Genomic DNA, 12,970 nt, shown 5'->3' on the forward strand with positions numbered 1-12,970 from the left:
CAAACATATAAACAATATAATAATTAGTTTTAAGAAGGCAAAGCAGGTACGAGAAGCAGACTCATGGAAGTGGAGAGTGCTGCTGGTGCAGGTGGCAGGAGGGCGACATGTGATAATGTGTGGGTATGTGATAGCCTTGTGGGTATGAACTGCATGATGACAGAGTTCAGTTCTCTGAGTGTGTGTGGTATCTCTCAGCTGTTTCTTTCCATATAATAAACTGTGCTAAAATCCTGTGACCCAAGGCAACAAACACTTATTATATCATGGTGTCAGCTGGTTGGCTTTCTGAAAGTGGCTTTGCTGGATGGTAATGGGTGAAACTTTCTCCTTAAGAAATATGAAGCTCTCAGCTGGAGGCACCATCATCTAACTGGAAAGAGTTAACAGGAAGGGCACATCTCTTCCTGCTTTCTGGAAGACAAAACTCTAGCTGCAAATGAGTCTGAAAAAAAAAAAAAAAAAAAAAAGACCATAAAATTAAAACACTCTATGTATGACTGAGTTGGATGCTGACCTCTTTACTCAGAGAACAAAACACAGAAAGATTATGCCAATCTATGTTTACATTTTGATATATGTATAGCTACAACTCAAGTCAGTTTGTCATGATGGTGACTTAGCGAACCAAGACATATTTGCTATCATTAAATATGTGGGGTGAGGCACATGTCTGTAAGGGGTGACCATGGCAGTGCTGAGGCTGCAGCTGCACATGTGTGATGAGGGAGTCACACTATCAGCATACAATGCAGTGCTGAGGCTACAGCTGCACATGTGTGATGAGGGAGTCACACTATCAGCATACAATGGCAGTGCTGAGGCTGCAGCTGCACATGTGTGATGCGGGAGTCACACTATCAGCATACAATGGCAGTGCTGAGGCTGCAGCTGCACATGTGTGATGCGAGAGTCACACTATCAGCATATAATGGCAGTGCTGAGGCTGCAGCTGCACATGTGTGATGTGAGAGTCACACTATCAGCGTACAATGGCAGTGCTGAGGCTGCAGCTGCACATGTGTGATGAGGGAGTCACACTATCAGCATACAATGGCAGTGCTGAGGCTGCAGCTGCACATGTGTGATGCGAGAGTCACACTACGAGTGTACAATGGCAGCGCAGGCCACTTCTATGTTCTGATCTGTGATTCCGTTACACTTTTTCTGGACTTAAAATATTTGACAATTTCTTTTCTTAATTAAAAAAATGCTACATCATAATCTCCTCACTCAAAATACATGATAACTAGATCCAAAATTAGATTATACCCCAAAATAAAATCGAACTCTAGAATGAGTTCTTGATTACTCAAAAACATAGAGTTTACATATGAAAAATTCTGAAATAAGATATATATGTATATGTAATACCTTGCCATAAACTCAGCCTCACCGCAAAGAACGCCCATGTTTATACTATTCGGTAGCTTAGAAAAAATGAAGAGAAATTATATATTCTAGGAGATTATCCCGTGAGACAAACGCTTTGAGCCATGGCAAAAACTGTCAAGTACCAAAAAGGACATTTGAAGTTCTAGGTGAGGCAGGCATCAAATTTACATCTTTAAGATGATTATAATATTTTTAACAAGTTGAAAAACCACACTTGCCAGGACAGAGTTACACACAACATTCATTAATAGCCTAGGGAAGGTTGATGGGTAACAGGAAGCCAGAGAGGCTGGCCACGCTTACCACATCATTTCTGCTGTTTGTAAACTGAGGAGTTGGTTATTTCTTTCCTAGGTATCACGATCTCTTAGAAATAATACTTGTTGAAAATATCGATAAGGGATGTGAAATATACAACGTAACTAAGCTTTTTTTTTTTTTTTTTTTTTTTTTTTTTTGGAGAAAACATACATAGTGTTTATAATAACAAACTGCAGGGGGTGGGAAGGGATGGCAGCAGACTGGGTCTTTGGGGCCTGCCCGGAGGGAGGAGGAGATTAACCATTTTCAGTAATCTTGAAAAGCAGACCTTGACGTTTTAGGTGACTCACTCTCCTCATAATCCACCACTTGAAGATGTGGCTCAACCTCCCTTCTAAGCTCCACACGCCCCATCTGCCTAGGACTCGGGCGATACTCACAGCTGTGCTTTCATTTCCGTTGCTACTGGATGGCCCACGGACACTTTTCAGCACGCCCGTTCCAGTCTCGGTCTGAATTAGCCTTAGCTCACTTTCCATTTCTACCAGAGTGATGCTTCTAAAGATAACTGCTCATGCCAACTGCCACTTTAGTCCTGGGGCCACATTCCACGTTGTCCAGCTGGCACTGCATCTTCTCACTCTCGGGCCTCTGTTGCCTCGCCAGCTGCAGCTGCTGTCAGGTTGCCTACATGCATCTTCAACGGCCTGAAGTCCTCGATGTTCTAGAACATCACATGCCCCATCGTTCGCTTGGCAACATCTTGAAACGCCCACGGTCTTGTCTCAGAGTAAACCTTGGCCAACCCATTTCTTCCTCTCCTTAAAAATGCCAGCTTGAACCCCAAGCTTTCTCTCTGCTGTCACTGCCTTCTTATCAGGGAGCCTGTCACACCCCATACAGGCACACACTAAGTGACTATTTCAGATGTCCAGAGTAACTCCTGGTGTGCAAAGATTGCTATGGAATCTGTAAATTTATTGGAGCCATTGTTGACTTTAGTTTTAAAATAAGACTATGCTGAAGTCAATGTGCAACCGCGAGTAACAAAGATTTCTTAGTTACTTTAGCAGAAGATTTGGAAGGGGAGCCTGACATTAAGAAGACCAAGAAAAAGTAAGTTCATTTGTACTAGGGTTGAGACAAATGGGCAGTGAAATGCAAGCCAGCAGAAGCTAACAGTGTTACAAAGTGGGAAGCTAGGCCCAATATTCAGGATTAATGAAGAGGACAAGTGGGTTGCTTTCAGGCTTAGCTAGAGGTTAAGAGGTCTGGCGTTCGGGGGATACAGAACAGAATGGCAGCAAAATTTACAGCGGAGAGGGTAACTAAGCCTCAGGGGATGGAACAGAAAGTAAATGGTTTAAAGAAAAGTTAAAAAGGGCATGATGGGATCCAAGGAAAGGTTTGTAGACCGAGACTGTACTCTCAGTGCTAGGAAAACTGATGCCATCAGATGAGACCCTAACTTTAAAGCCATTGGGGTCCTGGACTAGACCATCTCATGATCAGACCCCAATGTCTGCATGGATCATTGGAGGGAAGAACATGGTCAGGGGGAAAGAAGATAGTACCCAACTGAAGGATTCCAAAAGCGAGGGAAGCAAAGGCCAAACTCAGCAAAGACCAAGATGCTGCTTGACTGCGCAAGCTCAGCCCTGAACGTGGGCTCCACCTGCAGGTGCTCTGTTCAAATGCTGCTAAATACAGATGGCCTTGATTGGAGTCAGAAATCATCCTGCTCTTCCCTTTCAGGAACATTCACTTCTCAACGTTGTCAAACATTTATATGAACTTACTTCTTTTTTTGTTTTGTTTTGTTTTGTCTTTTGAGATGAGGTTTCTCTGTATAGCCCTGGCTGTCCTGGAACTCTCTTTGTAGACCAGGCTGGCCTCAGGTGCAGAGCAATCCACCTGCCTCTGCTTCCCGAGTGCTGGGGTTAAAGACGTGTGCCACCACGCCCAGCTTACGAACTTACTTCTTATGGTCTAGTATATAAAGTCACCTATGTGCTTGTGTGTGTGTGGTGTATGTGCAAGTGTGCACCCACATACATGCCTGTGGAGGCCAGAGGAGGACGCTGAGCTTCTTCATCTCTGCCTTATGTCTTGAGCTAGGGTCCCTCACTGACCCTGAGGCTTGCCAATTCTATGCTGCCTGGCCAATGAGCTTCTGGGATTGGCTTTCTCCTGTACTCCAATGCTTGGATTATAGACAAATGTGGTCAGTTTTGGCTTTCACAAAGTTTGTTGGCTGATCATTCAAACTTATATTTTACAGTCTCACATATTGAGAGATCTCTCTGGAGTTCCTAACCATTGGGCTCAGTTCCAGGAAAGGCCAAATGTAATGCCAACAAATACAGTGAAGGACTTTTCCATGCCAGGAAATGATGGATGACTAAGAGCAATTACTTTCGTATAGTTACTGCTTCAGACTGTATGAATTCTTAGTAGTTAGACATAATGTATGCATAAAGGCAAACAGAAGAGAAGAAGGGGATTTGATAAACCATGTAGAAAAACACACAGAATTCCTGAACACTCTCTATGAGCACAGGATCTACATGGTGTAATGACCACCATGCCCTAAGAAACCTGGGAAGAGGCACCGCATTCTGTTGTGGCCAGTGTATCTTTCTTTGGTTTATAATATTAAGCAGGGCGACAGGCACTTAATAAATGGCTAGCATTTGCAGAAAAACTGTCATCAAGTGAACAAAGACTCGCATAAGCTATAGAGGACAGTGGTACAACAATAAAAATATGGTGATAACACATGAAGTAAAGTTAATTTCACTTAACGTTCTTTAGAGATTTAAATATTTTTGAGATTTTATTTTATTCATTTAGTTTTATTTGCTTTGTTTGAATGTATGCCCATGGATGCTAGGGAGAGCACCGGATTTCCTGGGACCAGAGTTACAGACATTTGCGAGGTACCTTGTTTGTTCTGGGGATTGAACCAGTGAGCCATCTCTTCAGAATATAACATGCTCTAAAAGACAAACCTGGAAGCCACTTAAACATCAGGAACAGACTGAACACCTATGAAGTAAATTTTGTCACAAGTAGGGACACGGGAATGGCCATGGTTACTTGGCAATACAGAAGGGCACCAAGCCCAAGTGAGTGTGGCATTTTCTTTCCTTTTTCACACCAGCAATCAGAAGATCTGTCTAATTATAGTTGTTCAAAATTTACAAGGCTAAAGTAGTTTTACCTAATCCCTAAAAATGGCATGGATCAGAGATATTTTTGAAAGATTAGCAGTAGTAGGTAATAGAAGAGATTTTAATATTAAAAAAGGAGCCATTAAGCTGAAGTTTAATATTTGTTATGAAATTTCTGATCATTTGAGAACCGAAAGGGCATAGAGGCTTTATCTGTACTATTCTTCTGTGTTTGTTTCCTCAGAGCTTCCTACTGACTTGAGCCACTCACATGAAATTATTTATAAGAGATATACAGAGGTGGACGAGAGTTACTTCCTCATTTTGTTTTACAAATATCTTCAAGGCTTTTACAGTACAGATACCAACACAGGGAGCGAAATGAAATGAAGATAAAGGAAAAATGAGAGAGAGAGAGAGAGAGAGAGAGAGAGAGAGAGAGAGAGAGAGAGGAAAGAGAGAGAGAGGGAGAGAGAGAGAGGAAGAGAAAGAGAGAGAGAGAGAGGGAGGGAGAGAGAGCGCCTGGGATGGCACAGGAAAGCCCTTAGAAATCTGCGCGTAACTACAGAGCTATTTGTAATCATTGTTCATATTAATAAGCAGAAACAAAAATAAAACAAAACAAAATCAAAGCATTCCTGACATTAATTGTGAAACGAAAGGCTTTTAGAAAAGAAGACAAAACAACACAAATGCTCTTTGATGCTAAGCAATTGTAGGAAGAACTTTATCCCACTTGGCGCTTTTCCTCTCGACTGTGTCCCCCTCTTACCTGATAGGGGCACCTTTGGCTTGTGCAGGTCTCAATAAAACTGTGATTGTGGTGGCGGTTTCATTCAGAGAAGCATCAACTCCTTCATAGTCAGGTAAAGTTGGAGCTGAAAAGAGATCAATGAGGCGAGGAGAAAGTTCAATCAATTCATAGCGATATATTATAGGTTGCTATGAATAAATGATCCTACCTTAAGGGAAAATCAATTTAATTCCTAATTAACTGCAGTGAACCTTATTTTATGGCATGGCACGGAACCTCAACCCTAGCCGAAGAAGCCAGAGAGGTGACGTTGTTGGATTTTAAAAAGCTGTCTGGGGACCTGTACTGCTATTCCAAACACTTTGTATAGGAGTCCTGATTTCAGCTTCTCAAGGTCGTCCAGCCAGCAAGGAGGGGGTGGGGAAGGGGGATGAGGAGATCAGAACTGCTGGGGAGTGACACGGGACAACCTGCCCTGTGCATAGCTGAAGGGAGTTAGAGCTGCCTGGTGGCTATGACCATTTATGTTGGGCAGGCAAAAGGGAAGGTCCGGTGTCTGTCTCTGGACCACTTCCATGTGACCACAGGGGAAACGTAATTGTCAGCTGTGGTGAAGTGGAAAGGAAGTCCTACTTTCCAGTTACCAAGAACCAGTCCATTAACTGGCAAATAGTTGAGAACTTAAATTTTCAAAATATTGGATGGTGTTTCCCAATCTTGGGGTGAAAGGAATTTCACTTGGCTTTTCCCATGTAGAAGAATGCTGAAGGATATGAGACCCCCACCCCCAAAACATGTAGATTAGCAGTTAACCTTGACCAAAAGTCAGGTGATACCTTAAAAAGAACTGAGTGTTTGCTAAAATCAAAGCATGTGCAAAGCTCTATGTGCTGTGATGTAGATACGTGTGAAGAAAAAAATGTCCCTGATATGGAGCCAAAATTGAGAGCTAACATTTTCTGAAGCCAAGTAGTATAAAAACAAGATACTCACACAGTAAGCTCTCACACAATCAAAAGACGCAGACAGTACAGTGGGCACAACAGTAGCACACTTTCATATAAATTAAATATTCTATCATTTTTGTTCCTCTGGCTGTTTTGTCTAAATGTTCTTGGTGTGCCACATGCGTGCCTAGTGTCTGTGGAAGTCAGGAGCTGGCTGGAGATACACAGGGGTAAGATGTGCCCTGCGGGTGCTGGAAACCCATGGGAAGAGGAGCTAATACTGGTAACCACCAAGCCATCTCTCCAGCCCCTCGGATTGATGTTTTAAATGTTGGGAAGCGTGATTCCTTGCCTAAAGGGATAGATAGCTATACATTACGTTAAAGTTTCAACAAGCTCACAGTCACTAGTTGATTTGAAAGCGTAATAACAGAAACTAGGGCTTTTTTGGATTTGGTTTTTGGTTTTTGGTGACAGGGTTTCTCTGTGTAGCTTTCGCTTTCCTGGAACTCTACTGTAGTCCAGGCTGGACTCGAACTCACAGAAATCCATCTGCCTCTGCTTCCCAAGTGCTGGGATTAAAGGTGTGTACACCATGCCTGGCTGTACTTTCTTAAAGTACAAGAAAATGTTTATTGTTTTTAGGTTTTTAGTAAATTGGAGTTAAATAATTCAGAGGGGAAAAAAAGCTAGAGTGGGGTTTTGGCTTACAATTATACATTTTCTGTTCAACATCATGGCCCACAGGGTATCTAAGATATGAAAACTGTGTGTGTGTGTGTGTGTGTGTGTGTGTGTGTGTGAGAGAGAGAGAGAGAGAGAGAGAGAGAGAGAGAGAGAGAGAGAGAGGGAGAGAGAGCCACATAGTTGCTCAATATCTTCTGTTTTATTGCTTATGTAAATTTTACAGCAATTTCTATAGAAAAATTCAGCCATTGCTAATCCAAAAAGGTAGGAAATTTGTCATGATATTTGCCAAGTCTTACTTTCTAATAAAGTGACTTAATAAATATTTTAAATTGATGATTGCCATCAGGAAATAAAGTGACAGTTTAATATATTATCATTCCTTAATATAATGGATAGTTTAAAACATCAATTTTACTAAAATATTAATGAGTCAAATCATATGCAAATGAATATATTGGAATTACTCTTATTCATCACATAAATTTCTAAAACATCTATTTCATTCAATACATTTCCAAATAAAGCTTAAAAGAATTCAGATAGATATTTCTTACTCTTGATGCAAATGTTTAGCTGCAGGACAATGTCAAAAATGTAATGTGGATTAAAAGGGGCTGCTGCCATATGCTATGCAGAACTGTTATAAAGATGAACAAAGATACTCTTGATACACTACGTGGTTTACCTTCAAAACATTTAATTTTCAAACCTACCTCTTTAGTTACACATAGAAAACACATATTTTAAAAAGAAATTGAAAACATGATGGGATATTTTACTAACTAGAGTAGGCTTATAGTGCGTGGCAATGCTAACATCAGACAGGAGCATCACCATGTGCAGCTGGAGGTCTGGCTGAAGGAGAACTAAAATCAATAACAATCTATCTAGTCAGATGAAAATTGTAAGCATGAATGTAACAGAAAGTGAAATTTACTCATTTATTTATCAATTCAAGGGTTCCTTGCATGTTCGCATTCTGGAAATTTGATGTGTTTGTGAGATTTTTTTTTTTTTTTTTTTTTTTTTTTTTTTTTAATGAGCAGGAAAGTTGTATTTGTCTACAATTATCAAAATGCTGGAAGAAATTGACTTGGAAAGATTATATGTAAAGAACCACTGCAACTTTGTAAGACTGCTGTCATTTTTGTGACTGCTTGAAAGCTGTTAGGGTTAGAACATAAAACCAACAATGATGTGTTTTCAAATGGTTGAACAAAGGGCCCTTTACCTCATGTAATGACAGTCAAGACTTACTATGCTACCTGATAACACAGTACATATCCGAGTGTCTAGAACATACTATCGCAACCCAGGAGCGTGAGCCTTTAGGCTTCTATGTTACTCATTGACTTACCTGAGATATTTGTGGTCACATTGATGGCCGTGGCTGGCCCAAATCCTTTGACAGTGCTAGCTCTTATGAAGAACTGGTATGTGGTTCCAGGATGGAGATGCATAAATACATGGTGTGTACTATTCCATAAATTTGATACAGTCTGTGGAGGCCCAGCCACTGGAACTGCAGGGTCAAACGATCTTATGCTGCTATAGCTCACCTGTTTTAGGAGACATAGTTCTTATTACCTGTCATCTGAAGGCAAGAGCATCATTCTTCTCCACTTCTTTTATTTTGGTATGGTTATTTCTGGTATCTCTCAACTATTTATCATCTCCCATCCATCCATCTATCAATCAATCCATCATCTATCTACCTATCGATCTATCTATCTATGTATCTGATATCAATATCATTTAGCTATCTATAACCTATCTATCCCTCTATGTTACTAATTCTGTATCATCTGACTACTGAATTGTCAAATATTTATATATAAAAATTTACCAGTAAATCATTATACCTAAATATGCAAACTAAGTTCAAAATTTCTTGTGCATAAAAACATAAAATCTTCATCAAAAAATATGATGTTTTTCTTCTCTTTGGTCTCTAAGGAGAACATAACAAGTTCTAGCAACACTAGAGGCACAAGCTTGTAATCTGAACTACCCAGTTGAGGGATAGAAGTTCAAGCACAACCTGAGTCACAGAGTGATTTCATGGCCATTATGTGTTAACTTAGTAAGACTGTGCCTGAAAAAAAGTCTATATATACATGTATATGCATATATAATGTGTGTATATATACATATTATTCAAACATACTAAAATAGTCAAAAAATCATTTTCTCATTTCTATAATTCATTGTTAGGCAGTAGAAATAGAAATGTTTATTCTATAATCAGCATTGACTACACAACAGAAAACCTCACAACTATGCAACTAAAAATATCCATTTGGAACTGATGGGGGAAAGGGATGAAATTTTACTTCAATAAAAACATATTTAAAAATTCATTTATTCTTCTTAGCAACTTATATTTGAAAATACAGTGATTTATATGTAAAGGTACAATGAAATTTGCTCTGGGTGGCTATTAATTACTCACCTTGAAAAACTGGCATTCAGTGGTCTCTCCTTAAGCACAGTGTGATATTGGTTGCTTAATTTTAGAAACACCGACTTAGCATTTTTACGTGTAATTATTCATTATAGCCATTAACTGGGTTTGACAAGGACATGGTCCAGCCACACACATCCACAGACATAAAAACTAGCGTATATTCTAAGAACTTCAAATGCTAGATACCGTACTGGGATTACTTTTCAAGTTTTAAATCAAATAATTTATGAGTTCGAACAAAGGACAGTTAATGATTTTTTTTTTTTAATTTTTTTAGTTTTTCGAGACAGGGTCTCTCTATGTTAGCCTTGGTTGTCCTAGACTCACTTTATAGACCAGGCTGGCCTCAAACTCACAGTGATCTGCCTGCCTCTGCCTCCCGAGTGCTGGGATTAAAGGCGTGTGCCACCACGCCCAGCTAGTTAATTATATCTAATTCTCTCACCTCCACCTCCCCTCCCCCCCCGCCCATTATTTCCACCTTGTTTTCTCCATTTTTTTCCTGTTCTTTGTGTCTACATTCCGACTAGCACCCTTTCTCCATACCTCATACTGAGTGATGACTCCATTTGGTTCCAATGGCTCCTTCCAGTTCAAGAAGATCTTGTTTTCAAAGGACGTTCCTTGAAGGGATTTGACTGGCACAGGCCCTGGCACTAGAAACACATGCATTGGTGATAAGAACATGCACAGTGGTGAAAACACATCGTGTCAACAAGATAAACGCAATTGATGTGGATGTCATCAAGTGAAAATGTGTCTTTAAAAATAAAATCAGTACATGAAAGGTACTCAGACTCCACTCTGGTATGGGTACAGAAAATCAGCCTGCAAGTTTCTAAAGCAAGAAACGTAGAAATGTAAAGTTATTTGTATTCAGATGAATATTCAATCACCTTGGAGAGTTGTGTAGTTATGTACTCATGTTTCCTCTGTTGTACACCTCTAATAACAGGAAATTCTTATTTGTAATTTGCTTTGAGAACAGAGATGCATTTCCTTGAAAGATTTTTTTGAAGATTATGATAATCCCCCAAAGAGGGTGCATCAACAAAGTTTGTAAAATAATGAATTATAATCATAATTAACGCTCCTTAGACTCAAAAGCCAAATCACACAGCACTGACTTGAAATATCCAGTAAAAATCATCTCAATTTCTGTAGCTGTACTTATTAGATTTTCTATAATTAAAAAAGATAGCATTGATTATTATAATTTTTTAAAAGTTGCTAAGATGAACATGCTTCAGGTAATTGCTTCATGCCCCTAAATGAAATTTACTTTTTCTCGTCTAAGAAATCGACAGTAAAAACAATCTGGTTTAAGAGTCAAGGATTTCTCAAATTGCTTTAGCCATTTGTCAGAGCTGAGTATGGGGCTCAGGGCCTTGTTCATGCAAGCCGGTGCTCTACCACTGAGCTCCCTCAGATGTTTTACTGGAGTCTCTTTTTGTTTTGTTTTCTTTTGTTTTATTTATTTATTGTTGTCGCTGTTTGTTTTTGACAGAGTCTAATGTATATGTTGGCTTTGAACTCTACCTAGTAGAGGAAGATGCTGAACCCAGGATCCTTTTGCCTCTACCTTCAGAATACTAAGATTACGGACAAATGTCACCAGACTCTGTTTGACCTCACCCCTGTGTTGGGGATTTAATCCAGAGCGTCATATATGCTAGGTGAGAATCATAAGTACTGAGGAATGTGGCCCCAGTCTTTATTTGTGAAGGCCTTATAATTTCAAAATCCTGTTATTAATTAGTGGTGTGTCAGTTACTGTTGACAAGCTACAAGATATTCCTCTAGTGTGTGTGTTTTTAAAAATATATTTTACTTTAAAATCTGGCTACTTGTTCACATGACCCAGATTCTACTTCCAGTCATGCTTTACCATACATATGATCTCACATACTTGGCTTAAAAATTTCTTTTTGAAAATATGAGCCCTGTATTAGACAAGTATGGTTTTTAATTAATATTTTCCTCAAATCTAACGTTTCAGTGAACTTCACACATGACATTATCTAGAAATGCCGTTTCAAAGCACAGGGCAATTTCATGAGGATTGAAATAAATTAAAAATCACTGGATCAAAGGAAATGTATTTCTTCATGGCTAGCAGCAGCTAGAAATTCTGAATGATATGTCACCAGGCTGAGATTTTTTTCATTCTACAAGGAGACTATGAATGATGTTATGACCTCTGAGACAGGCAACATGGGGTGGCACATAACAGAAAGAAACCCACAGGGAAAGGAAAAGAAAAAGAAAATCCATAGTCAACAGAAAGCATGCCAGCCCTGAACCTTGGACATGCACATGGCCCCATCAGAGAAGGAAGCCTCTCTTCGTCTTGCTCCATGCTGTCTACATGGAATATTCTGCCCATCATGGGAGAGATCCTGTCAAGCAGTTTGTGCAATTTCTGGCAATACCAAGGCTGCCAGGGACATTGGTTCACTGTGCAAGGAGATATATGTGTATCTGTTGGTTCAGTTTATGACTGCCATCAAGGGAATGCATTTGTTCTGCGCATACTTGTCAGAGAAAGTGGTGGCTATGGGTAGGAAGAGTCAAAAACAATATAAAGGGAAGAAATGGTATTAAAATTCCTGGGTCTACCTAACATAATTTGGCCTATAAATACTATGGAACAGAACAAATATGTATCAATTATTCTCATCTAGGGGTGCCTTACACATATTTGCATAATTATGAAAGATGGATAGAAATGGGAAGTCGCTTCCCTGCGACTTTGACATAACCATCCGCTTCTCACACATGTTCTGCTTTGCCATGGTTCTGCTGGAAGCATTTGCACGTACCACTTTCAAGGTGGAAAATGTGGGAGAAAATCATGGCCAAGATCTGCTGCACCAGCGATCGTGACTTCGTTTAATAAATAATGCAAACTATGGCATAGATCTGAAGCAGGGTGATGTCTACACATAGACGACGTCTCAATCCAGTTACAATTTGTCTAGATACAGCACGAAGCTCCTGAAGCCATTTCATGCCTAGCTACAGGCTGCAGGGAGTGTCACTCTGCATTTCCACACCAACAACTTTTAGTGGGGACAGAATGCTGACTTTCGTCCCTGCACTTGTGATTTATCTGAGAGCTGTTTCAGCTGATTTTGTTTTGAGCCTGAGTAAGTCCTTCAAATATAACTTCAAAAAATGGAAAAGAAAAATGAAATAGGTATGAAGAAAGATTATATTAAATAAGCATTATAGCCTCTAAAATGTAATAAATGTACATTTTAAAATAGCTTTGTAGCCTTAA

The 12,970-nt window shown here is 39.7% G+C and overlaps 1 protein-coding gene across 4 annotated transcripts in view; it reads right to left on the reverse strand.

Annotated features, from left to right (window-relative positions):
• Window positions 1–12,970, reverse strand: part of Ptprk (protein tyrosine phosphatase receptor type K) — a 529,549-nt gene that overhangs the window by 105,591 nt on the left and 410,988 nt on the right. For all 4 annotated transcript variants that reach the window (XM_051164144.1, XM_051164142.1, XM_051164141.1 and 1 more), the window contains exons 9-11: window positions 10,234–10,343; window positions 8,578–8,779; window positions 5,602–5,707 (exon numbers count right to left, since the gene is read on the reverse strand). In XM_051164144.1, coding sequence (XP_051020101.1) covers window positions 5,602–5,707; window positions 8,578–8,779; window positions 10,234–10,343 — 418 coding nt within the window. The remainder of the gene's footprint in view (window positions 1–5,601; window positions 5,708–8,577; window positions 8,780–10,233; window positions 10,344–12,970) is intronic.

Source organism: Acomys russatus, chromosome 21, assembly GCF_903995435.1.
Source record: "Acomys russatus chromosome 21, mAcoRus1.1, whole genome shotgun sequence".
NCBI lineage: Eukaryota > Metazoa > Chordata > Mammalia > Rodentia > Muridae > Acomys > Acomys russatus.